We start from the raw sequence: 24,616 nt of genomic DNA, 5'->3' as shown, positions 1-24,616 counted from the left end.
ATACAAGTAAACTTTGTCTGAATGGCAGAGGAAATTAATACAGACAGTTGATTAAAAATATGGCAGAACTTTGAATTTTAAACTTCATAAAAAGGACAAATGAAACATCGTTTCTGTAAGCAAAAACAAACCAGTGAAAGACAAATCAGAATGGAAAATAGATAGCAAGCTACTTGTTTAAAAACAAACAAACCCCTCAAACCTGTTAAAAGCAATGAAAAAAAAAGGAAATTGCTTTTAGACCATATGAGATGGCTTGTGACTGTTGGTGCAGTGGCCTGTGGTCACGTGAGGTTTTGGAAATTAAGTCTGCTGCTGCTTCTGGTCACTGCTGTCATCTGGAGCATGGGGATGTGCATGACCCCAGGTGATTTGGGAGCAGCTGTCATCCCTAAGCCTCTGACTCCTGCATTGCATGATTTGCTAGAGGGAGGTTGGGGTGAAAATTCAGGACTATAAAAATAAACCCCAAATGTACAGCTTGACAGAAAAGTACCTATCCAGCCAGTTTAGGCCCTGCCTGGCCCTTTGGTGCAGAGATGCCCGAAGTGAGGAGCAGCCCCTCTGGGGCACAGTCCTGCTGTGCTGCACAGAGGGACAGCTTCATTTCTGCCTTTTCCCTGCAGTGTCAGCAATTCAGAAACGAGCACTGGGGAAAAATCTGAGCAAGGCTGAAAGACACCACTTCCAAGGGCCTCTGGAGAAGCTCAGCCCTCCCCGGCCTTGCCTGGAGTGGGAAAGCTGTGCCATGACATGAGGTGGGGCGAGGGGGCAAGTTTGTCTCAAGGACAGAGCCAGATAGCAGAGATAGCTCCCATCCATGCACCTGCAGCAGAACAGTGAGGCCATTTATACAGAGCTCCCTGCAACTGTGCAAAACTGAGAATGCCGCTTCTAAGGCTGCTTGGAGCCCGTAGGCTTCTGGGCTTTGTCAAGGCTTGGAAGCATCTCTGATTTATCTGATTTAACTTGCATAATTATGTGAGAGTGCTTGTGTGGGGTGTATTAACCATTGCAAGGCAAACACAGTTGTTTCAGAATCATAGAATCATTAAAGTTGGAAAAATCCTCCAAGATCATCAAGGCCAACATTCAAACAAATACCACCACACCCACCAAGTCATGTCTTGGAGTGCTGTGTCTCCTCCTTTTTTAACACTTTCAGGGATGGTGACTGCACAGTTTCCCTGGGGAGTCTGATCCAATGCTTGACCATTTTTTCAGTGAAGAAATTTTTTCTAATATCTAACCTGAATTTCCCCTGGCATACCATGAGGCCATTTCTCCTTGTCCTAAAGGGGAAATGTTTTACCATCTCTCATAGCTTTCAATACAGGGGATGTGCTTAACATCATTTTATTTCTATGGTTTTCGAGGCAGAAGATTTTTAACGTGCTTTGCTTTGAGGTGCAAAGTGATTCCCCCATATTTGCAACAAGATCACCCTTTTATGAAAGAAGCCTGTGGGGCACATCAGCAGCACATGGTGGAGTGGGCAATCATCAATGGCCCTGGCACACCAGAGCCAGGTCAAAGCAGAGGCTCAAGAATTAAGTAGAAAATGCCTGGGGTTTGCAGCAGTGAAGTACATTTACCTGTGAGACTCCTCACATCCACAGCTCACAGCGCTCCTCTCATCACGTAGCCTCAGGGAGTGGCAGGGCAGGGCTATTTGCCTTGATAAGGAAACGTCAGCTTGTATCATATGGAAATGTATTACAGTTTTTGTACACACACAGACATATATATGAAATCTCTATCCTGTTCCTCAGGAGCCAGCTTTGTTTTGTTGTGCTGTGTGAGGAAATGTTTGTCAAACTCAAGGTAGCTGTGATGTAAATCCCCAAAGCAATAAAAGAAGGTTCAACGTGTGCAGCTGCTGTGTATGTAATAAATTGTGTCTCAGGTGTGTAGCAGTATTTGGGGCTTGGTTTTGGTGTTTGTTTTATCCAATTTCTCCACAAGATCTTTAAAGCGAATGTGCGTGCTTGTCAGTGTGCAATGTTTTTTGTAAGTGCTCTTGAAAGAAATGAAGGTGTCTCTTACAGAACCTAGGTTTGTCCTTTCATGTTGCAGAGGCAATTTAGAAAGTCTGGAGGGCTGCCCTAAGGACAGCACCCATCACCTGGGGAAAACTAGGTTATCTCATGGGAGCTGGGCACCTCATCAACTGCATTCCTGGTAAATCCGGGGGAGAAGAGAGGTTACCTACTTGTAAATGGCAATGGGCTTTGGTTTGGAGAAGGCTAATAGCAATTTGGAAAATAGGATATACATCTATATAAATCTCTCTATATCTATATATATATCTGTATGTATAACTTTATTCACTGAGATCTCTGTAGTCTTCCTAGTTTTTTCTGGTGTGTAAGCGCAGCACAGCTGGACCTTAGGAAGAATGCTTGTTGACCTGAGGGCAGTCTGGTTCTCAGCTCCTGGTTGATCAGAGGAGGTGCAAAATCCTTCCTGGACAGAGACATTTGGGAATCTTACCCCAGAAATACGTGGTGTTGATTTTCTGAAGTCATAACATCGTGACAAAATTTTGCCAAACTTTTTCCTAGTGCCTTTACCAAAACTTTTTAGTGAGGGAAAGTGGTCAGCCAGCCTATTCCCAAACACAGAAGTGATGGTTTCCCAGCAAAGCTTCCATGTGCACCAGTCTTCAAATATTGTTTTTGGTATCCCATCAGCACCCATGGTCCTGGCTCAGAGCAAGTGTTGATATTATCAGTCCTTCCCCAACTCGGGAACTGTTTGTTGTATTTGAAATGTTATTTGGGAAGCAGAAATTTTGCTACAGAACTTTTCACTAGGTCTGCATTTTTTCTTTTCTCTGCCATCCTTCTTCCACTGCTGTGTTTTCTTTGTTGCCAAACTGGATTCTCACAAGGTGGTGTTCATCCATCTCACCCCGAGGACTATATTGGGTTGGGCACCTGCCAGCATTGGAGATAGCTGGGTTAGTCCCAAGCAATCCATTGCAATTTGCATACTGATGAAGGTGGGGCACTGCCTCTCATTTATAGTGTTGTGAAGTGAAATAATTATTTTCCCACCCAGTGACCCGATGTGGCTTCATAATTAATTTTTGTAATTGGTGGAACACAGACTTTCTAATGATAGCAGTCAGTTGTCTGCCAGGACACAGTGATGTATTTACTGCCAGTTTGCTGCCTTTGACTAAAATCAACAGTTCTACCCTTTGAGCACTGGATGATCCATGACTCTGTGTCAGAGTGGTATTTAATTGACTTACAGGGTTTACTCAGAAGTTGTTGGCTAGCCTTGTAAACACCACTTCCCTGAAAAATCATTTGTAGTAGCTGGCAAGCTCGGTATAAATTTTGTGTGAAGTGTTTTTTTAACGTTTCCAGGTGTTTCTTTGCCTCCCTCCCAGGGAAAAGTCATGTTCTTGTAGTGTTTGTGAAGCAAGGTTGTTTCTGCTGTGGGGCACTGTTATGTGCAGGAAGGGCTGTTGATGGAGTAAAGTGTGTGTAAGTATGTATATATTTGTATTTTACATCTCCATCTCTGGCAAGCAGAGATGCTTCTGGTGCCAAGAGCTGCTGAGGGGTCGCCAGTAGCTCCTCAGGGCAATGTTTAGCTCAGCTCTGGGCATAAAATAGAGCAGAGTGTGGTCATCCTTGAGATGGGCATGAGAAATTAGTACTGTTTTGTTGGATAAAGACTGCGTATCCAACAGTTCAAATCTGATAGGGATGAAAAGTTGATTTCCTCAGGTGATTTCCAGGGTTTCTGCTTTGTTGGGAGCTTCTGTTCAAAACTGTTCTTATTTCTAGTATTCATTATCTTTCCCAACAGGGAAGCCACTTTGTGTTTAGCAAAAGGGTGAGGCAGAATCACCTTTGATGAAAATGTTGGTTCAAAGCCATTTCATTACAAATCAGTGCAAGTTCCAGCAGCACTTCGGCATTTTGCTTGCAAATGTCAGCAGGCAGCCTCAGCATTGTGCACAAACCACTGGAATAAAGCTACAAAAGTGCTTAAATGAGAAAATACTGCCTTGTAGGTGAGGACCTTGTGTGGTGGGAAGTAAATGAAGAAGATAAAGCTGTAGGGTCTCCTGGCACGGATGGTATTTTACAATGTGAAAAAACATCTTTTGGGGACTGGACCCACATGTAGTAGGTCACACGTCTGTGATGGCTAGAGTTGTCCCTTTCCAGGCCACCAGGTCCAGGGGAAGACAGAGAGAGCATGTCCAGGGATGACAATTTGTCCACATCAATGGGTCAGGCCAGTCTGCAGGGTGGGGATTGGTGCTGGTTGAGTTTAGGGGATGTTTTGTCTTCCTGTTGTCCCAGTGGACTCATGAGGTTTATATCATCTTGAGTCCTCTGGGAAGCTGTGTGGGTCAGGTTTGGTGCCCAACCATCCATGTGTAAATTCTAAAGGGTGTTTGAGCATTCTGCACAGACAGCAAGACAGTTCCTGACCTAGGTTGTGTGGAGGGAGGCTTCAGTCAAAGGGCTTTGTTTGTGTTTTTGCATTTCCCAGATGATGTGGCTGAAAACACCTTCCTGCTCTGTCCACACCGAGGTCTCTCTCACAGGGATGTAACTGAGCCTTGGGCATGCAGACATGGCAGTGAGAGCTGTAATTAAAGGCCTGCTCTGAGCAGTCCTGAGTCATTCCCTGTTCAGGGAAAGGGATGGGGAATGGGAGGGCACTGTCCCCAGGCAGTGAGTTTGGGGCTTGCCATGCTAAGGGGGTGAGGAAGAGGGGTTTATGTGCTTCCCTTCAGGTGTGATCCTCTCACATGCTGTCCCTGGTGTTGTCCCAGCATCACAGTTTGCTGCCCTGGCCAGACCTGGTGTTACACACCCCTGCTTGCTGGGCTGCTTCCCTGCCTCTGCACCTCGATTTTGTGTGTGGCTGCACAAACATTTGACATACCACAAACTGCAATGGGAATGGGCCAGACAGAGCCAGAATTGCTGCTTCCACCCCCCAGTGACAATTTTGGTTTCAGTGCACATCATACTGCCACCAAAGGGAAGGGGAACAGAGCTGAGAGCTTAAATATTGGCCAAATATACATTATCACCTTGAGGAAATGCACTGACTGATGGAGCTGACTGTGGGAAAATAGCTGCTATTTCAGATTTCAAGGTGTGAGGAAATTCTTACTTTACCTAGTGCTAATTTGTAAATTGTAACCACATGAGTGTGACTGTTGCAATTCAGGAATGGCATATACAACACTCTTGATGGATGTTGTGCATTTCATTTCAACCACACAACCTGCCCTGGGCTGGTTTTTAACATATCCCTTTTAAGCTGAAATATTTTTCTGGAGGTCTCTTTAATTTTGGGTGGCCTGCATGGATTGTAGCAACCCAGCACGGTAGGGATGAGTATTAGGAGAGACAGTGTTATTTCTGAATTTCCTTGTCTTTGAAGACTGAGGTTAGGTGCTTTGCTCTTCTGGCTGAAGTGGAAGCCTATAGTTTAATTTTTCTTGAATATGTGTATGTATTTCAAGTCTGTGCTTTCCCATAAGTGGTTTGCTGGCCTTTTAGAGGTTTTATTTCTTCAAAACCAAAAGAGTTGGAAGCATCTTTTAGACTCCAGTTGCTTTTGAAATCTGACTGGGAGGAATGGGTTGAAGAAGAGCTGTGGTGCTACATAGCATAGGAACCTCATCTCAGTTGTATGTTCAGGGTAGCTTTTGCTCCAGCAAGTGCTCTGTTCCAGTGGTCTGGCAGAAACTCAGCAACTCTGGGTATTTTACTGTCAAGCAAATGTAAAATACAAACAGTTTTTGTGCAAGGGGGTCCCAGTAATGCCAGTCACTTCAAACCTTGCTTTTTTGGAGAATGTTTGGCCCAGGCAAGAAGACTTTACCAAACAGATCGAGCCCACCTTCTGTCAAGACAGGGCTCTGCTGTGGCTGCTTTGGGAGCAGCTGCAAAGTGCTTGGTGCAAAATTGGAGCGGTTTTCCTAATGCAAAAATGTAAAAAATGGACATGTGAGGTGTTTCTGTGTCTTGTGGTCTGGGCAGAAATGCTGGGAGGTGAGTCTTGTTCTCACCTTTTTTTGAGGTGCTTCAATTCTCTTCCACGTTCACTGCCCATTACCGCACCCCTCTCCTAAAGAGACACGGAAATGCAAGACCATCACACCAGCTTCTGCTTGATTATTGCCTGGGCATCTGTGTCATGCTTGAGAAATCTTATTCTGGGTTGAACATGTTTGTATAAACTCTCACAGCTTTGGACCAGCTGTCTGCTCCTGCCAGACAATCTCAGCCATTCTGCATCTGTCCTTGCCTTGTGTCAGGAGAGCTCCTTTTGAATTAAATTAAATGGAAGGGGTTTGTTTCATTTTGTGTGACAGCTCTTAAATGGGAAATTTCCTTTTCCCCTTCACTTTTTTTTAACACTGCATAGTTATGGTCCTGCTCATCTGGCAACTTCAGCTAAGGCTGCCCAGGATTTCTACATCTCAGAGCGGGGAATTTGAATTTTTTGTGAGTCAGTTTTGGGAGAGATGAACCTGTTGGTTTGCAGCCCCCAACCTCTTGGAAATATCTTAATTGCCAAGATTTAAGGAAAGATCTGTGGGAAGAAGCTTCTTACAGAAAGTGACTTTGTTTATCATTTTTCTGCAGTTACATGGCCTTTGATTTTTTTTCTATTAAGGAATGAAACTGAATTAAATTTAGTTATATTTCCTTGGCATTTCCTCTGCAACGCTTCATTTATTATGTATAAATGCAGTGTTATGTATTCCAGGTAATTTATATAATTACTGTGCTATTAAGTGTGTCTAGTTAGAATCAACAAAATTAGAAAATGTGAAATTTGAGAGTCTGCAGTAGTGGTTGCCTGGTTATGTTATATCCTGGATGGGATTCCCATGTGAGATCCTTCCTTTCTCTTTTTTGTGTGTGTGTGAACCTTTAACGCCAGCATGAGTTGCATTAACACTAAATGATTAAACAGGAAAAATATTTCATTGGAATGACATATATGTAAAACATGGCTTCTTTAGTGATGTTATTAGAATATTTAATGTTTTCATTTCCTGGCCTCTGGGAATTTAGCTATGCAGCTTTAGCATTGCCTTCCAAAGGAAACAGGGAATGGTTTCCCCCTTGTTAATTCACAGAGCTGCTTGCCATGGGGTGTTACTGAGGGCCAAAATTCAATGTCTGAGACTATGCCAGTAATTAAATATACATGAACTGTTGGAGCAACTGAGATTAAGGCAAAAATCCACCCAAAACAAAACCCAGCCCTCTGAAAGTAAGAATATTAGATGGGATATGTCTTCATGCTTCAGGATATAAATCAGTATTAAGTTTGGATTTGGGAAGAGGAAGATTTTTCTGCAGCACATCAGGAGGAATTGCTGTGTTCTGCACCTCCTGTGCTCCAGCCAGGATGCTCTCCCTGCCAGCAGAGATGTTAACATGAAACATCAGAGCATCAAAGGTTTGTAAAAGAGGAGGGATATATAAAAAAGGGATTCCTCCTTCGTTTCCCCACTGTTTCTGGAGGTGTTTGCAGCTCCATCCTGGGTGCTGTCATACCAGGACCTGCTTGGTCAGTTGCTGGAACCAAATAATCTTTCAGGTCTGTTCCAGCCCTGGCCTTTCTGTGATTCTATGATTGTTATCTATCTGTGTTCACTTGTCCCAGGCCATGGTCTCCACCTAGCCAAAAAGACATAATTAGGGACTGCAGGAGTGCTGGGGGATATCTGTTCCTGGGTGGGAAACTCTGCTGAACTTTTTAAAAAATAATAATCTGAAATATTTAAAATATGTTTGTCTTTATGGGTTTTATGTGGCTATCAGTCATCATACTGCTGTGCTTCTGCATGAAATCACTGCACTGGGAATATCTCTCAGTGTTTTCAGCCAAGGACTATCAGGCAGCCCATGGATATTCTGAATTCTCCCACACTTCCCTATCAGCAGTTGTCCAAGACTTGATGGCTCTTCTTTCATTTATAAAGATTGGAAGCATCGTCAAGACAAGCTTTCCTGAGGTTTAAACATGCTTTTTAACTGTGTTTTCTTTGGAGTTTTTTGTTGTGCTAGATTGTAAAAACTTGGTGGATAAAAGTGTGTTGAATTCCAGCTGGCACCAAAAATAAAAGGCAAACCAAGAACTGTGTTTTTGGTGTTTTTTTTTTCTTCTTTCATCCAGGATCTTCCCCAGGTACTGTACTGTTCTTGGGTTTAAAAAACAGTATTTTTCTGCAGGGGTTAGAATTTGTTCATTCAGCCTTTAGGCCTTTCTTTGCTCCACAGAGGTTTTTATCAGTTCCAGTCTGAGAGCACAGTGCCCTTTTCCTTGTGAGAAAATGTGAAGCTGTAGAGGGAGGGGAAGGAAAAAAAGGAAAAAAAAGAGCAGCAATGTTATTTCCTCTCTGAAGTCAGCACCCACAGAGTTGGTGCCAATGGCATTTTAATAGATGAGGTGCTTCCCATCTAATATTGTGGTAGAAATTCCTTGTGTGGAGGATCAGGGAAGTTGGGGAATAAAAAGCACAAAAAAAGAAACAAGAAAATATTGTTTTGTGCTGGGAAGAAGGGGAAGGGAAAAATGTATTAAATGGGATAGTTAAATATTCAGTGATTTAATGGGGTCCTGTCAACCTTGTCTAAGAACTCTTGGATCCTAATAAAATAATTCAGAAATGTTGGGTATAAACCAGCTGCTCCTCATAAAGCTCTTGTCCAGCCAAATTGTAGTCAAGGGTTTTTTAGATGTCTGCTTGATTGTACATTCAGTTTTCCTATTTGCTTTTAGAAAAGGGTTTGACTGATATGGGATTGATCTCAGGAAATTAGAGTGACACATCAGTTTTGGGGCAACAATTTGCCTTTCTGTGTGGATGCTTTGCTTCTGTGGAGAATAATAGATCAAGCTTCAACATCTGAGCAATTGCCTGAGTTTATTATTTAGCTGTGCTGGTTTCTGTGTGTGAAATCTCCATTTTCCCACAGATTCAGCTTGTGGAGGCAGCTTTGGGGAAAGAAATTACTTCAGAGCTTTGAAGAAACAAAAGTGCAACTTTAACAAATTTCATCTTGGCCAAAAGCATTTAATACCAAGAATATTGTAAATGCTTTCTGTTGGAATTGCTCCCTCTGGGCTGCTAATCTGGGAGCAATTCAGGCATTTGCTTCTGACCTTACCCCCTTCCTGGAGATCAGAGCACTTCGCTCATGAGAGTGCAAGACAAGGGAAGGAGGGGCTGGCAGAGCTGTTGTTTTCCAAAGGAAATGAAGTAATGTCACTTTTGGTTGGAATTACAGCCTCTGCAATGTCTTCAGAAAAGGTGACACTCCTCAGAAAGGAAAACCAGCTGATGAGAGCTCCTTGAAGGTGCCTTGAATGTTTGCATGCTTTCTTCTCTGCCAGCAGGGCAGGCTGGCTGTAGCTTTATGTGAGTTGGTAGTTGGTAGTTTTATCACTTCACCTGTTTGTTTTCTGATGGATGGCAAATACATCCCTTGGGATTAATTCCCCAAGGTGACACCTGCAGGAGCAGGTCTCAGAGCTGTGAAATCCCCAGGGCATGGGAAAGGTGGCCCTTAGTGTCCCTACAAACTGTGGTGTGTGATGTGGTCCCACTTTACCTTACCTTGCATAATCTGCATTTTCATATTTTGCTTTGAGAGGATCGTGATCCTGGCAGAGAGGGGCTCAGGCTGCACATGTTGGATGGGTTCCCACCTGCAGGGCCCTGTTGCTTCTGCACTGTTTTAAGCCATGAGAGTGTTTAAGAACCTTTCAGCCTCAGCAGCAATGTGCAGACAGTGCTGAAGCCAAGACTGGCCTCCTGCAAATGGCAGCTTTGGGAGCTGTCAGGAGTTTTTGCAGTTTTTCTGCTGCAGCAAGGTGCTCCTTGGGACTGTTCAGGAGGCTGGGACTCAATGGGGAGAGCTTTTGTTCTGCTGGAGATAACCATACTGCTGTGCCCCCAGCCTGTTTAAGTGATCAGTTGCCTTTTGTTGTTGTTATTTTCTCCTTTTTCTTCCCCCATACAGAAAGTTTCAGTGCTAGTGGAGCAAGGCGTTTTTACGTACTTGTTTTTTGGAACTAATAAATTCTTCCAGCATTCTTCTCCTGAGCCCACAGCAGCCAGGCAGCATGGTGCAGCTCCTGGAAGGGGCTGAGTGTGTGATGGTGCATCTGGGATGCTGGAGTTTGCATGTTTGGGTCTGTTAGTCCTCAGTTTGCTCCAGATCCACCAGGTGTCATTTGCATTTCCAAGGAGCCCTTGGCCTTTTGATGCAAAGCCTTTGCACACCCCGTGGCCTGTGCAGGGGGCACCTTCTGCAGCTCATCACTTGTGAAGGCTCAGGAAAGGATAACAGAACTGTTTATCCACTTTTTGCTCAATTTTTTACTTCTTCCTGCCTTTCCTGTTCTTACCCAGCCACTCAGCTTATGGGGGAGAAAAAAAACCACAACAGGTTTCCTTGCAATATCGGTTTGAATGTTCTGGAAAACAGGAATCGTGAGTCATCGGTCCTAAATTAATGTTTGTGTGTGAGGCTGAAGTGACATGCAAGAGATGGGTCACCTCTGGAGACAGGAAGAGTGTGGTAACATGCTCAGAACTCTCAAGGCTACAGTTCAGCTCTTCCGTTTATAAAATTCTCATTGGGGAGGTTTGTAAACACCTCTGTGTACATTAGTCTCACTCTTGAACTGAGGGTTTCAGCCTGGGAACAGGTTTTAAAAACAAACACCCTTCTTCTGTGGCTCTTCCACTTTAAAGTTTCTTTACATGTCCTTGGAGCTTGCAGAGATCAGCAGTTTCTGGAGGGATTTGTCCAGCCAGGTTTCTTTTGCAAAGTGTAAATGCAAGCCATGGGGTTCAGATGGATTTCTGGATTTTTAGTCTTGAGGGTCTGGTTCTGGCCTACTTGCTGGCATTAGGAAAAATGGATTTGTCTGCATCTCCTAGGAAATTTTTGTCAGTTTAAAGGTTTGTTTTTTTTTCCTTTTTTATATATTCTTTTTTCCCTGTCCTCTTCTACCTTTGCTCGACCCTGCCTTCCTCACAGCACACAGCCTGTTGTACCTGGACCATTGTCTCCTCCATTCCAGTTACCTGGACTGGAGCACACTCAGCTCCTTTAATCCTCTGATTGGCAAAACCATCTGTGGAAATGTCCTCATCTGTGGAGCCAGGAGAGATTATTCCAGCCAGCCTTAATTGCCTCCCATGATGAGGAGGTCTGTGAGGGTTCTCTATGGATTCCTGCCCAAATGAAGGGGTATTTTGCCCAAGCAAGGTCCCTTTCACTAGTTCAATCCTTGCTTTGTTCAGGTATTGTGTAATATTTTAGCCACTGCTGACTTCAGCTTTCTTTTTTCTTTCTGACAGAACAAAAGTAGAACAATATTTTTGTACCATTTGGGTCCATCCTGAGGTGGTGTTGGTTTTGTTTGTTTGTTTGTTTATTTTGTAGTGCTTGATCTTTGTCATTTTGGGAATCAACATTAACCTGAAGGGTGTTGATTTTATCAAGCCTTGGAGTTCTAGTTGGTTGACATTGTTTAAGAAGCCAAAAAAAGCCCCAGAACCTACCTAGATTAAAAACAAATATCCTAAATCAGGATGAAATTCCTCCTTCAGTGAAATGTGGTTCAGAAAAATATTTCACCACAACAGTTTCTTTCAAGAGCTTGACCTTGGATTGTTAATCTTAAAAATATGCAGTGCAGATGAGGTTTTTATTTTCTAGAGAGGGAAGAAATGCCATGTTTCTCAAAAGACCTCCCTAGAATTAAGGGAAACAAAACCAAAACCCAGAGTGGATGATAAATGGAGTACAGACTAATCCAGGAGTTACAAGAATTTAATGCCATCAGAATCAACTTTATTTTGTTAATTTGCCTTTTTTTTTTTTTTTTCTTGCTGTCCCATTATTCTTGTTGCAATTTGCTATCTGTCAGTGTACACATGCTATTAAAGTGCTTTAATTCTGTGTGAGAAGCTGCAGCCTTGGAAGTTGCAATGCTCATGTGCCTTATACCCAGATTTCATCCAGGCTGCTCAGCTTGGGTGGGCTGAAAGCCTCTGCTGAGCATTTGGGACAATCCAGTTTCTGCTGTCTCAGAAACGCTGCTGAGGTGCCAATGTCCCATCTGCTGCCACACAGACCTGTGCTGGATCAGGCTGGATCCCTCTGGGCAAACAGCTCTGCTCAGCCTCCCAGCAGTGATGAATCCTCTCAGGAGCAGAGATGGTCATCACTTGCTCAAGTGATGCTTGATGCTCTTGCCTTTGTGTAAGGATGTCATGGGAATACCATACCAAGCACTTGGCTATGGGAAGGCTGATGTATAACAGGGAATTTAATTAAAAGTTAATTTCTAATGAAGGGGAAAACCTCAAAGGAAAGGGAAGAGAATTCCTATAACAAAACAAGTGGTACAATTTCAGCTCCTGCAGAAAACAGGCAACCAATAGAGAGGTAAAGAGGAGAGGTTAAAACATTGCAATTGGAAGAGCTGTGTTTGCTGGGGAGTCTTAGGTTAGAAGATGCCCTAAAAAACAAATGAGAAACAGAAATGGAAGCCTTAAAAAATGTATTTTTCTTCCCATCTGTCTTGTGCCAGATCCCAGTTTGATTTCTGTGTGCACCTGCAGCCCAGTTCAGTTTGAGAAAGATCTGAGCAGGCAAAGGTTTACTGGAATGGAAACATTAGGAAATCAGAATTTTTATATTATAGAGAATTATTTGGAAGGTTGGTTTTAAGATTTTTTTAATGTGCAAATGTAGTTCTGAATATATATGAGGTGTTGCACATCTATATTAACTGTTTCCACTATATTATTTCCTGTTGGTAATGCTCAAGGTCTTGTTAAAATGGGGTTTATTGCAATGCTTGTTCACACATTTATAGAAAAAGGGCATGTGTATAATTGTCCATTTCAAAATGAAGCATCAAATGGTAGTTTCACATTGGAGTGTAACAGAAATCTGTTGGAAGACCTTTCTCTGGTTTATTTGGGTTTTTTTCCCCTCTACTTAGAGCCCTGTGCAGCCCCTGCCTTTGTTCTCCTGGCTTGCTCACTCATTACTGTTTGCATCTCGTGTTATAACAAAACAGCCAAATGCTGTGGTCATTCATCTCTGAAACCTTTAATGAGCTTATCGAGAAAGAACTATAAATATGTATCTTGTACTTCTCTTGTATCAGGAGATGCTTCCTCAGGCCATGAATAATTAGGTTGGCCCACCTGAGCTAATTACAGACTGTCTCACAATTCAAAATACCCTCTGGGTAACTTTGTTAGGGCTTTCTTACGTGGTTAATGGCTTCTCTGTAGCCTAAATATTACCTTGGCCTTTACTACCCTGATCAAAAATGCACTGTATGGGACCTTTTGCCATGCCAGTTTATGACTTGTTTTCTGCTAAAAACATCATCTTTCCTCCTCCTTGAGTGATGATCTCTGAGGGACAGGGGAAAGCTTGTCTTGATCAGGCTCTTTGGAGTCCATCCGTCGGCTCAGCAGCGCAGCTGTAAATGCTTCTGTGAGAGTCTGTCGAGTGGCAAGGTGGAAGACAGCAAGTCCTAAGTGTCCCTGGTAAATCTGATTGTTTGTGCTTCTGCCATGATTACCTTTCAAATCTGTTCAGTGCTGTCTAGCAAACTTAACTCACCCGCTTATCTTCAGGAAAACAAATGTTGTACCAGTTATTGCCTGCTAGAGAGCGCGAGCTGAGCTGTGTGTTTTCAGTGGGCTTGCCGTGATTTTGTTTTGACAGACTGAGCTGTGTTTCACTTTGCTTTCATTTTTCACCCTGTCAGAGGAATTTTTAGTGCATTTTTTTCCCCCTTCCCCTGCCTCTTGCTGTCTCTGTGGATCAGTGCACTGAAGCAGTGACTCCCTCTCCTCTGCCTTGCTGGTTTGCAGCTTCTTGTGCCACAGAGGCCTGAGCTGAACCTTCCCCGTGGGAAGCTCGGGTCAAACCTCGGCCATCTCAGTGGGCAGCATCTTCTGCCACGGGCAGGACATGCAGGAGAGCTGCTAGGGGCAGGTGAGCCTCCAAGTGGGAATGTTTTAGACTGTACTAAAGTTTTATTTTTCCCTTGACTTGTGCTGTTTCCCCTGGCCCACCCCGAGGAGCAGCACGCCTTGGGCTGGATCACCTCCTCTGCTTGGGGTCAGCTGTGCACTCTGCCTCGGTGTGGGGAGGATGTAGGACACTTTCTGTTCTGTCTGCACAGGGTGCTTTGCTGAAGTTGATGTGTGCAAGGATTTAGGGGTTCAACTTCCACCGCTGCCCTCAGCTGAACAATGCCCCTTCATGAGCCCCTTTGCAGTCACTGTGATGATCTCAGGAAGCTTCATGCCCATGTTCTGAGGTGTTGACATGTTGGGAGAAAGCTGCTGTGTAATAACCAGAATAATCAGAAAATGGGAGGGTTCATATCAAACTCACTTGCATACACTGCCAGGCCTAAACTGAGTTGGTGCTGAGAAGTTTAGTGGTGACTGAGTGATGCTGATTGAAGACAGAGGAAGCTGAAGTCAGATTTAACTGTGCCATCTTCATGGCAGCAGTCTCTGAACAGCCTCTGTAACAGAGCCCTGGGAGAATGGCCTGTGATCAGTGGTACAAATCTCTTGGTGATGCTGCAGTCCTGGCCCTGGGGACCCTGAGCTCCAAGGGGAGCAGCACAGATCCCTCCTGCACCCAGGGCAGTCTGGGTGTCATAACCACGCTAGACACATCTTGGTTTGTTCTTTTTACTAACAAAGGCCTTGTGTTTGTGCAGGGCATGCCCATGGAGCTTTCCCTCCCCAGGCTGTGTGTCCCTGCCGTGCTCCCCACAGCAGCAGGCATGGCTGTGTCCTGTGGGTCCGTGCTGGGACTGCAGTGACACATTGCTCCCATGGCTCTCACTGCCTTGGGATGTATTCTTCAGGGACCAGATACTGCTGCTCTGCCTGCAAGGAGCTGAAGTGATCCTGATCGTCTATCAAATTCTTAAGTACTTTCTTCTTTTTTCTCTTCTGAGCTTGGATTTCTTTTTTTGGCTGCAGTTTCCCTTGTTTTATGGGCTGTATGTGCCATTCTTGCCTGCTTAATACTGCATTTCTTGAGAAGTTCAGTCGCAATGCAGTGATCAGCAGCTCTGGCTTTATTGTGAATTCTTCCAAGTTCTCTCTCAGTGTCTAGCAGTGTACTCAGGACAAGCAGAGATTTATTTGCATAACTGGTCAAACAGAGGTTAGTGTGAAATAAAATACATGCATGTGCTTCTCTCAGCCTCCCCTGATGCGAGGTCAAGGCTGGCTTATTTTTTCTGAGTCCTCCCATTGTCAGAACCTCTCAGGGATCTGGGCTCTGGTCCACTTGCTGTCAGTAGTAGTTTACTTTGCTTCTCAGTAAATTGTCCAAGTTTGCAATCCTCCCCCAAGGCTATCGTATGACAGCATCCCTCATGTGATGTGTCTGGTAGCAGGAAAAAAAAAAAAATCTACTTTCTTGTATTCCAAATATACAGCCCTTTCAATTATGTATGAGTGAAGTGCTCAAAGGATGCAAACCTTTGAAGTTGGCTCAGGTGTCTCTTCTCCCCCATTCTCCACCCTCCCTGGTGCTTTATTATGGTGGTGGGGTGAATTTGCCATTCATTGGATGAAACAGAGGGAGAGAATGATCTGGAGAAACCCAACCAGGGCTATAGCAAGATAACATTTCTGGCTGTGGTGGTGCCTGAGGCACAGCCTCTGCCAGCTGGAGTACTCTTTGAGAAAGTACTGCCATGCACTTGTCCTCTCTTGGGATTTTGCCTGAAGCAATTTCTGCTGCTGTTCCTTGAGACAGAACTGTGGAATGGGAGGACACATGTTCTGACAACCTAAGGCCTTTCTTCATGGACAAAATGAAGCCTTGAGCAAGGCAGCTCAGTGCCTAGGTGATACAGAGCTCTCAGAATGGCTGTGGGCCAGTTCAGGTTTTGCTCAAGTCCTGACCCTGGGATGAGCCCAGGCAATTCCCTTCTCAGATATCCCCAAAACCTGGGGCCCAGTGTGTTGGTTGCACCTAGATCTGCTGCATGAGGTGCTTTGGGCAGGGCCTGAGGACAGACTGAAGGGAGCAACTCACCTCCTAGAAGGTCTCTCCCTTCAAAAGATGGATGATACTGGCATGTGCCCCTCCTGCTCTTTCTGGTCCTCTCCTGCCTCCATGAGAAGTAACCAGAACTGTCCTCAAGCAGTGGGGTGATGCTGGAGAAGGGACTTGCCAACTGCATGCAAGGGCCAGTGTTCACATCCTGTGCAGTCAATGTGTCCACAGCTTTCCAGACCCAAATCTCTGAATCATTGTTTGAGATATTTGCTCCTGGAATTCCCTTCCCTGCCACCAGAGAGAGATCAGAGATGAAAGGAAGGTAGTGTTAACAGTGGGAAATGGCTTTTCCACTCCTTCCCTTTGAATGCAGAATGCTTCATTCTGCCTGGAGTTTAGCTACAGGTTACATTTAAAGTCTTTGTTGAAGCTGGAAATGGTTAAACTGGTAGCTCAAAATACGTAAGGGCAGTGACTTGAGACAGTGAGACAGGAGACGGTGGCAGCAGGGCTGTAACTGACTTATTTATTGTAGCCTTGAGAGCAAGAAGTATTACAGAGGACAAAATTCCTGTGATGTTTATATAAGGCTGTAAGAAATTGATTACAGCTCAGGTATGTTTTGTTGCATGCTGCTGGGAGGAACCATAAAACTCGTGCAGCAAAGTTTTGAACATCGTGTTATTGCCGGTCTGCTCAGAAGCCCATTTGCCACAATGAAAACCTTTCATTTGTTCTTTTTGCTAATTCCAGCTGTGTTCTCTTCCAACTTCTGTGAGTTGCTGCTTGCAGGATTCAGCTCTTTCAGGCTGCAGTCCTCTGGGGGTGAATTGTTTCTTCTATTCTCAGCCATTTAAAACAAACAAACAAAAAGCTCCGGATTTTGCAGAAGTGTTTCCCCGCCAATGTGTTTTCTTTTAGTTATTATTTGTAAGTTGTTGTTTGTAATTTGTATTATTTGTTCTCTTCTGTCATACTAAGAGCTTTGGAAAGGCCTTCCTAATGTTCTCCCCAGTTTATCCCACCTAATCCCATTCTCCCACTCAACCATGCAGGACTTGATGCACCAGCACATGGTACCAGCAGTAGCTCTGGGGGAGAGCAGCTTTCCTGCAGCCTTCTGCCCTGGTGGGGCCAAGCCCTTCACTTGCATTGTTGTCCTGGAGTATGCTGGGGGTCCTCAGCAGTGGCTTCAACTCCTGGCCACCCCCTTCTTGCAGCTCCAGAGCGAGTATAAGTAATAGATCTTGTAAAGACTCATTTGGGGTTTGGCATTTATGATGCTTTACAGCCAGAAATTCATCTCTCCTCTCGCTGTCCTTCCACTTGCCCAAGGCAGTGTGTAATATATCTCAGTGTCTCTGAGCATCCACGAGCCTCTGCTGGTAAATGAAGTTACTTTCACCTGTTTATGTTCTGATATTCTTTCAGGGAATGTGCATTAAATTGTTTTCAAGTGGATCTCCTCTAAATGAATGGCATCTTGTGTCCCTTCAGGAACTGCAAGGAGAAGTAGAATGAAAGGCATAAAAATAAAATATATGCATTGCTGGTGTCCAGCAAGACTGAAGACTAAAACTGACAATAAAAGAGACACAGGAGTGCTGTAGTCCTGCCTGCCACCTCACCAGGCCTGTGGTCTCTGCGTGATGGAAGGTGTGGTGGAGGAGGCTGGGTTGCTCATGGTGATGCTGAGTGGTTTGGGGCAGGATTTCCTAGCAGTTATCCCAGATTGGAGTTCATCCCTGGAAACACACTGCTCACAGTGCCTTGCCTTTGTCTTTGTTGATAACTTGGAGCTGACTGTAGATGCTGGTTTGGCCTTTGTTTGGCAGAGGTTTGTGTGCAGAACAGACAAGGTGGTTTGAGGTTCTGAAGCCCACCTGCTGTTTGGCAGTGCTGTTTGAGATGAGGGAGGCTGTGTGGGGGCTGAGGGTGCTGACAGACTGTTTCAGCACAGGTAAAACGGGTTTGATCCAAACTTGTTAGTCAACAGCTGAGTTCATGTGTTGCTGCAGCTGTTCTTAGCACACCCCTGCCCATGTCCTCATGTTACTTCAAGGAGAAAAGTCTGGTGAGCTGGACACAGGATTGCTGAGCTGCAGAAAAGCAACTCTAAAATTGTTAACCAGCTAATTTTAAGCTATTGCATTACTCTGTCAGTGGCATCAATGAAAGCAGCCACTTATCTCCTGGCATATGCCTATGATTGAGCAGCAGAGTGGGGTTTAAATTGTCATTTCTAGCTTCACTGATGATCTGACACTCTCTGAGCAATCATCCCACCAGATCTCAGAAGATGGAAGTGCAAATCCCACTCAGTCTGTTTGAACTGAGAAGGAAAGTCAATAGAAGCATATCTGAAATAGCTGCAACCACGGGGAGAGGATTAAATAATACACCCCTCAGACAAAAGGATTCTGTTGTGTTTATTTTGACATAAAGGGAATGGAGCTGAATGAGAATGTGTGTGGCACTGTTTGCAGCATGTCCAGCATTTTGAGGTGTAATTTTGTATGAAAATGAGGCGCAGTTTCTGGTTGCAGAATCTTAAATATGAGGATACTTTATTTGAAACTTCTCAAACAGTAGAGGTGGTGCTTTTGGGAGGACTGAGGTGTTTACAAATGCTGTCTATGAAGCTGGATTTCATTTTGATACTAGAAAAGGTGCCTTGACATTTTTTATTATTATTATTGTTATTGCTTTTATTATTATTTTACTGTTTAGTGCTGCGTATCTTTGGGCCTTGGCTGACTAGAGAGAACTGTAAGACATTCAGTACATCTGATACTTCCTATGCACATGATCCAAGCATGGATTTGGGTGCCTGGGTTCTCTAGTAAGGATCTTAATTCATGAAATGTAAACTTAGAGCATTGAAATTAGATTCAGATGCTCGCTTCTTTTTTTTTTTTTTTTTGTCCCTGTTGCAGTCCTAAGCCAAATGATTTACTGTGGAATATAGTTGAATTGCTTGTTTTATCTCATAAAACAAATACGCCTTTGTTGCTCTTTTGGGCTGATGTTTTCCTTAGCTTGCAGTTGTGGCTTAGCTATACCCTTCCTTCCCTCGTGATCTTTTTAATTTTTCTCACACCATGCATGGATCTTGAGTTCAGCCTTCTCTGCTGGCTGAAGAAATTGCCTTTGCCATGCCTTAGGAGCCTGCTGCCTAGGCAGTGGAGATACACTGATAAACCCTTTGCTTTTGTGTTAGAATTGGTGTTTTGTTTTGATACAGTATGTATCATTTCCCATTTGAAACCGCTGTTATTGTATGCTTGGAAAAACCCTCTTACTTGGCATTGGCAAAGGAAGCAGAGTTTAAAAAGAAAGAAAAAAAAAAACCCAACACTTTAATTTAATAAGCAGCATTTCAGGGTTCCTTTTGTTATGTGCTACCTTTTGAACTCTGTGGAGCAGCATGCAGATCTAATCCACGATCGCGTCACTGCGTTGGGCTGCACAAGTAAACACTTTAAATGGGAGGAAGCACCTGCGCATCGCTATTGTCTCTCTTCTCCCATTAGCACAAGTCTCGGGGCTGACTCTGCTCCAGCCAAACCCTCCAGGCAGTGGGAATCCACAGGCAGAGGGCAAAGCTCCCTGCCCTGGGCTGGAGCAGTGGGAGCAGCTCGGGGGCCATGGAGGGGAGCGTGGGGCTGCGCGTGGACCCCCGCGCACGGCTGGGGTACCGCGCACATCGCCCCGGCAGCGCGGCATGCAGGGCTCACAGGAGCCAGCAAGGTGGGTCTGGGCAAGGCATGCTCTGCCTGGGACTGTTGTGGGGCTGGGGAGGCTGCTGGACCTTGAGGGCCACAGTGCTCTCAACGTGGTTAATGCTCTGGAGTTCTGTCCCGCTCGTTGGGTTTGTGTAACTGAGTGCTCAACTTGATTGGTTTCCCATGGAGTTTGTGTTCCTACACCGTTCCTTATTGAGGAACTGGTGAAGTGTGTTATGGGCACAGATATAACCTCTGGCAAGTTTACAAGGCAAGGTTTAAAACTGAAAAAGCTGTTTTGAATAGAAGAGTGCTAAAAGCTAAAATCTCTTTAATTTACCCAAGACAGGTTGGGAAGTGATTTATCATGACCCAAAAGTATCTGTTAACAGAAGTGCTGGTATAAAACTTCTTTTGAGCTAGGAAAGGAAAACATTAAAAAGTTCATTGATTTGAAGCTAAATTTGGGTAAATTCGACTTAGAAAATACTAGGATGGGTCTTCTGTTTCCATTGCTGTGTTAATGTTGTGGTCTGTGCCTAGTGAGAAATAGCAGGGAAGCATAGAAATCCCAGGATAAAGAGCTTAGTGTGATATAGGAAATCTTGTTAGAGTAGCATCACTTTGGGATTTTTAGGTTTTCAGTCTCTATGGGACATTTTATGGTGGTGTGGTACCTGGGAGCTGAAACAACATCTGATTTATTGAGTGTTCATTTACTGAAGGATGAGATATTGGTAATTATTTTATTAATCCTTCTAACATCAGTTTCCATTTAGGAGAAATTGTCTTTGTGCCCTCTAGTGGAAAAACTATTTACGTGAAAGGTTCTAAATTGGGTGAAGTTTTTGCAAAGAAATGTGGAATGTGTGAGAAAAGACACAGAGGAGCAGAACAAGGCTGGAGAGACAAAGGGTCGCAAGAGATGGATGTGCTCTGTGCTTCCTCTGCTTCAGTCCTCCCAACACTGTAACGATGATGACATGCACAGACTTTGTCAAATAGAGAAGATATTATTCAATATTCACATCAGCTGGACTTGGTGAAATTATTCTAGGTATAATAATGAGGAAAAGTCAGTCTCGGCAAGCTCTGAACACTGGTCAATCATTAGGGATTGCCATCGATGTTCCCCAGGGATGCGGTGGAGAGGGAAGAGCAAAGCCCACTCCAGCCCTTTAAAGGGAGGAGAAGGCAAGACCCAGAAAATGAAAGATCAAGGAATGACACTGCTTTCTCAAGAAATGTTCCAGAGCGCTTTGTTCACAGCAGAGAGGAGGATGGGATAAAAAAAAAAAAAAAAGCTGACTTAAAAACAAATAGGCTAATCAGTCCAACTTCCCTCTTTAATGGGGTAACTCATTAATGTGTGGGAAGGGCTGCTGATGTGACTGAGGCTTAGGGGCAGGGTTTGGATCATCTTGGTGATCAGCAAAACCAGCAGGGCACCAGCATGATGAGGAATGGGGAAGAGGAGGGTGCAGAGGGAGCAGGAGATGAGCGAGGGCAGTGACCAGGGTGGTACAACGTGGTGGGACCTGTTGTGCATGGCCAGCCCAAACAAACCCAACACCGCCTGAGGTTTGAGGAAAAGGCTCAAATCTCTCTCTGGGTCATCCTTGCAGAAGCTCTGTGCCTAAGGCAGGGCTGGTAATCCCTGCTGCACCAAGGGGTGCTGGGCAGTGCAGGGCCCGAGGAGAATGGTCACGGTTGCAAGTCTGGAGATGAAACACAGAGGTGGGAGGCTCAGCAAATGGTGAGGCTGGAGAGGGAATGCTGAAGGAGCTGTATTTGGAAATATAAGCCTAAGTGCAGGCAACAAATTTTCTGATGCAGAAAAGATTTCTGTAAAAAGGATGATCATTAGTTCTCACTGATGAAAAATACCTTGATTTGCATGAAAAAAATATTCAAGGTGTAGACGAGGGAAAAGTTTCTCACTAGGAGGTAATGAAGTAAGAGCAAAAGAAATTGTGAATCTGCTTGACTGGAGGATTTTCAGAGCAGTTAAAGCAGTGCCTCTTGCTGATGGTGTGATTTCTCCCCCTCTGTTGCCTTCTGTCCATCCACCCTCTACACAGGGTCTATTTCACTCATTAACCTTCCAAGCTGGACTTTTATTTCTGTTGCTAGAGTTGGTTTCAGGGGCCAGGGGTCAAAACCAGTAGCAGTGTAATAGGCTATTGCATGGCTTTGAGATATAAATTCTGCTCTCAGTGCAGTCATGAAAACTTCAAGCACGGATGTAGATCACAAGAAGCTGCTGCTGTCCCATATATCTTCCCTTCTCTGTTTCTTTCTGGAGCTGCTCATTTGGGATGCTATGACAGCAACAGATGTGAACGTGATGGAGTCCCCACACCCCCCTCCCATCACTGTCATCCTCCCTTTCCTCGTACTGGACTGTCATTCTTGTTTATTTTGGTTTGAATTATAATTGCAGAAACTCTTGCAGTGTTGTTTACGTGCTGTGTGCCATGAGTCAGAGTTTGTGTTTGCTGCTGCTTGCATTGCCCGTGCTCTCCCCCCGTCTCACGCTTGCAGCCTCAGTTCCCCTCCCAGATCCTGGAGCCTCTCCTGTTCTGAGTCTACAATGCTCAGCATTCCTCTGAGTGCAGGGAAAAGCAAGCTGATGAGGGAAGATCCAGGATTAGCCCCCTTTTTTTTTTTTCTTTTCTTTGTTTTAGCTTTCTTCTGGCATTTTGTAAGGGTCCTTGTTCAAACCAAAAGGTTCCTTGGAGACTCATTCCCTCACGCCTCTGTGCTCAATTAGTCCCTTATCATATTTCTGCCAGGCTGTGAGATCAATACTGCGTTTTCTGGCTTGCAGATTTCAGGAAGGGGGAAAAAATCATGTGAAAAAAAGACCTTTTTTGAAGTTACTGAGATGCTCATGTGCAATTCCAGCACCTGTCATCACAGTGGAGGTGTTAATCCCTTCATGTGCATTGGCACTGGGGTGGAGATTTTGGCGTCCTGCACAAGATAATAAGTTTGGACCAAGAGGGGCTGATCACACTGGCCTCTGAGAGAGGCTGTGGATACTCTGGGTGGATGGGAAAGAGACTCTCCATACCCTCATGGCCTTGGGTGATCCCTTGTGCTTCTTCTTCCTGCTTGGTAAAGTGCCATCATTGCTAGCCAAGAAAATCCTACAGCTCCATGCCTGAGAAATCTGAATGGTAACAGCTCACAAGTCACTCCGTGGATTTATCAAGGAGAAACAGACAATTTCTTTGTGTCAGCCTAATGGAGCTTCAGCTCACAGAGCTCTATGTGGGAGAATTAACGATGAGTCTCGAGTCTCTCTCAGGTTGCCCAGAAGCTCAGCAAATTTTTGATTGTGAATCTGGTGTAAAATAGCTGCAAGCTTCCTGTGCTGCAATTAGAAGCCTTGATAGGGAGCAGGCAGGTTTTCAGGTAAAAAATGTCCATTTTGACTCTTTAAGTGTTCTCAGGTGCCCCATGGAATGTAAATGTTTTACTCTATTTGTAATGCAAAACCTTTTAATTATCTCCAATTCATAAATCCCTAGTTTGGTACTTCACATCTTGTAAGAAAATGCTCATATTTTAGTGGGTAGTAATCAGTGTCAGAGGGAATGGGGAATAGATGGTGTGTTTTAAATGGTGTCAGTTCCAGCAACGGGAATGTATAATTTAAATCACTTATATTTAATCATCCTTTAAACACTGAATTCCAGCCTCTGCTGCTCGTCTCCCAGGAAGCTGACAGCTTTATAATGCCACTATGGCAACACTTGAAAGTTCCTTAAACTGCTCGAGGCTGTGATGTGGCTCTGTACCACGTGTATTGGTGCATCCATGGCTGGTTCTCTGAGCCTGGATGCAGCTGGATGCAGGGGTTGGGCTCTGCTTCACCCCCTCCCAGCCCCAATTTTGGAAGTCTCAACTGGTTTACCTTTTTACGAAGCTGTAACATCTGTTGTAAGTACTGCTGCAAATGTAACAGCTGCTGAGGGTGGGATTATGGATCTGGGGTCTGTGTGTAACAGCTAAACATATTCTAGCAATTCAGCAGGTTGAAAAATGAAGCAGATCAGGCTGTGTTCATCATGCTCTGGATGTGTGTGATGGGGATATTTCCTGATGGAGAGAAATTGTGCCTGGTTCAGCCTGGGTTCCAGTGCCTGGAAGTGTGGGGCTTTGACCTCATGCATTTCAGCAAGGATACAGGGCAATGTGGGATGCAGCAGGTCCTGATCCTGCCTGGGGAGCAGAGCAGCAGTGCCCTTGGTGCCTGTGGCACCCCCTCAGTTGTGACCATCGTGTGTGGGGCTGGTGATGTGCATACAGGACACTTGCTGTCCACTTCAGTGACAATGTGCATGATTTCAACCTGCACGTGTATATCCATATAGAAATACATGTGCACATATGTCAGGAAGACTGCAGGCACTTTTAAAAAGCAGCTGAGAAGCCCTGTTTGGGATCATGTGGGATTCTGGCCCCTCTGCCTGCTCCCTCACCCCTGCCCCCACAGGCAGCCTGGCTGCAGATAAAATAATTTAATGCAATTCTTGCTCCCAGAAACTGGTTGATGGCATTAATGGAGTGAGTGGAATTTCACCCGTACAGAAATACATTTGGGCTGCTGGAGAGTGAGCCCCACAGCAGGGGTTAGGAGCAAAGGGTCGGTGAGTTCAGAATCGGTCACCTTAATTTGCGATTGCCCGTTGGGATGGCATTAGAGCTGACTGGCCATCCACGTGGGCAATAGGTAGCTTCTGTTGTGCCTAGGGGTCAAATGGTGTAGTCTTAAATTAGAAGCTGCCA

The 24,616-nt window shown here is 44.6% G+C and overlaps 1 protein-coding gene across 23 annotated transcripts in view; it reads left to right on the top strand.

Moving 5' to 3' along the window:
- MAGI1 (membrane associated guanylate kinase, WW and PDZ domain containing 1) overlaps positions 1-24,616 on the top strand; it is a 336,388-nt gene that overhangs the window by 24,525 nt on the left and 287,247 nt on the right. The window contains exon 1 of one of the 23 annotated variants that reach the window (XM_015640899.3): positions 19,649-19,844. The exons of the other annotated variants lie outside the window; for them this stretch is intronic. Coding sequence (XP_015496385.1) covers positions 19,742-19,844 — 103 coding nt within the window. The 5' untranslated portion in view covers positions 19,649-19,741. Of the gene's footprint in view, positions 1-19,648; positions 19,845-24,616 lie in introns of those variants that run through there. 23 annotated transcript variants of the gene reach the window in all.

The sequence above is a fragment of the Parus major genome, chromosome 12 (genome assembly GCF_001522545.3).
Source record: "Parus major isolate Abel chromosome 12, Parus_major1.1, whole genome shotgun sequence".
In the NCBI taxonomy this organism is placed as follows: domain Eukaryota; kingdom Metazoa; phylum Chordata; class Aves; order Passeriformes; family Paridae; genus Parus; species Parus major.
Note: the sequence above shows the minus strand (reverse complement) of the source record. Positions and strands in the feature narration are given on the sequence as shown.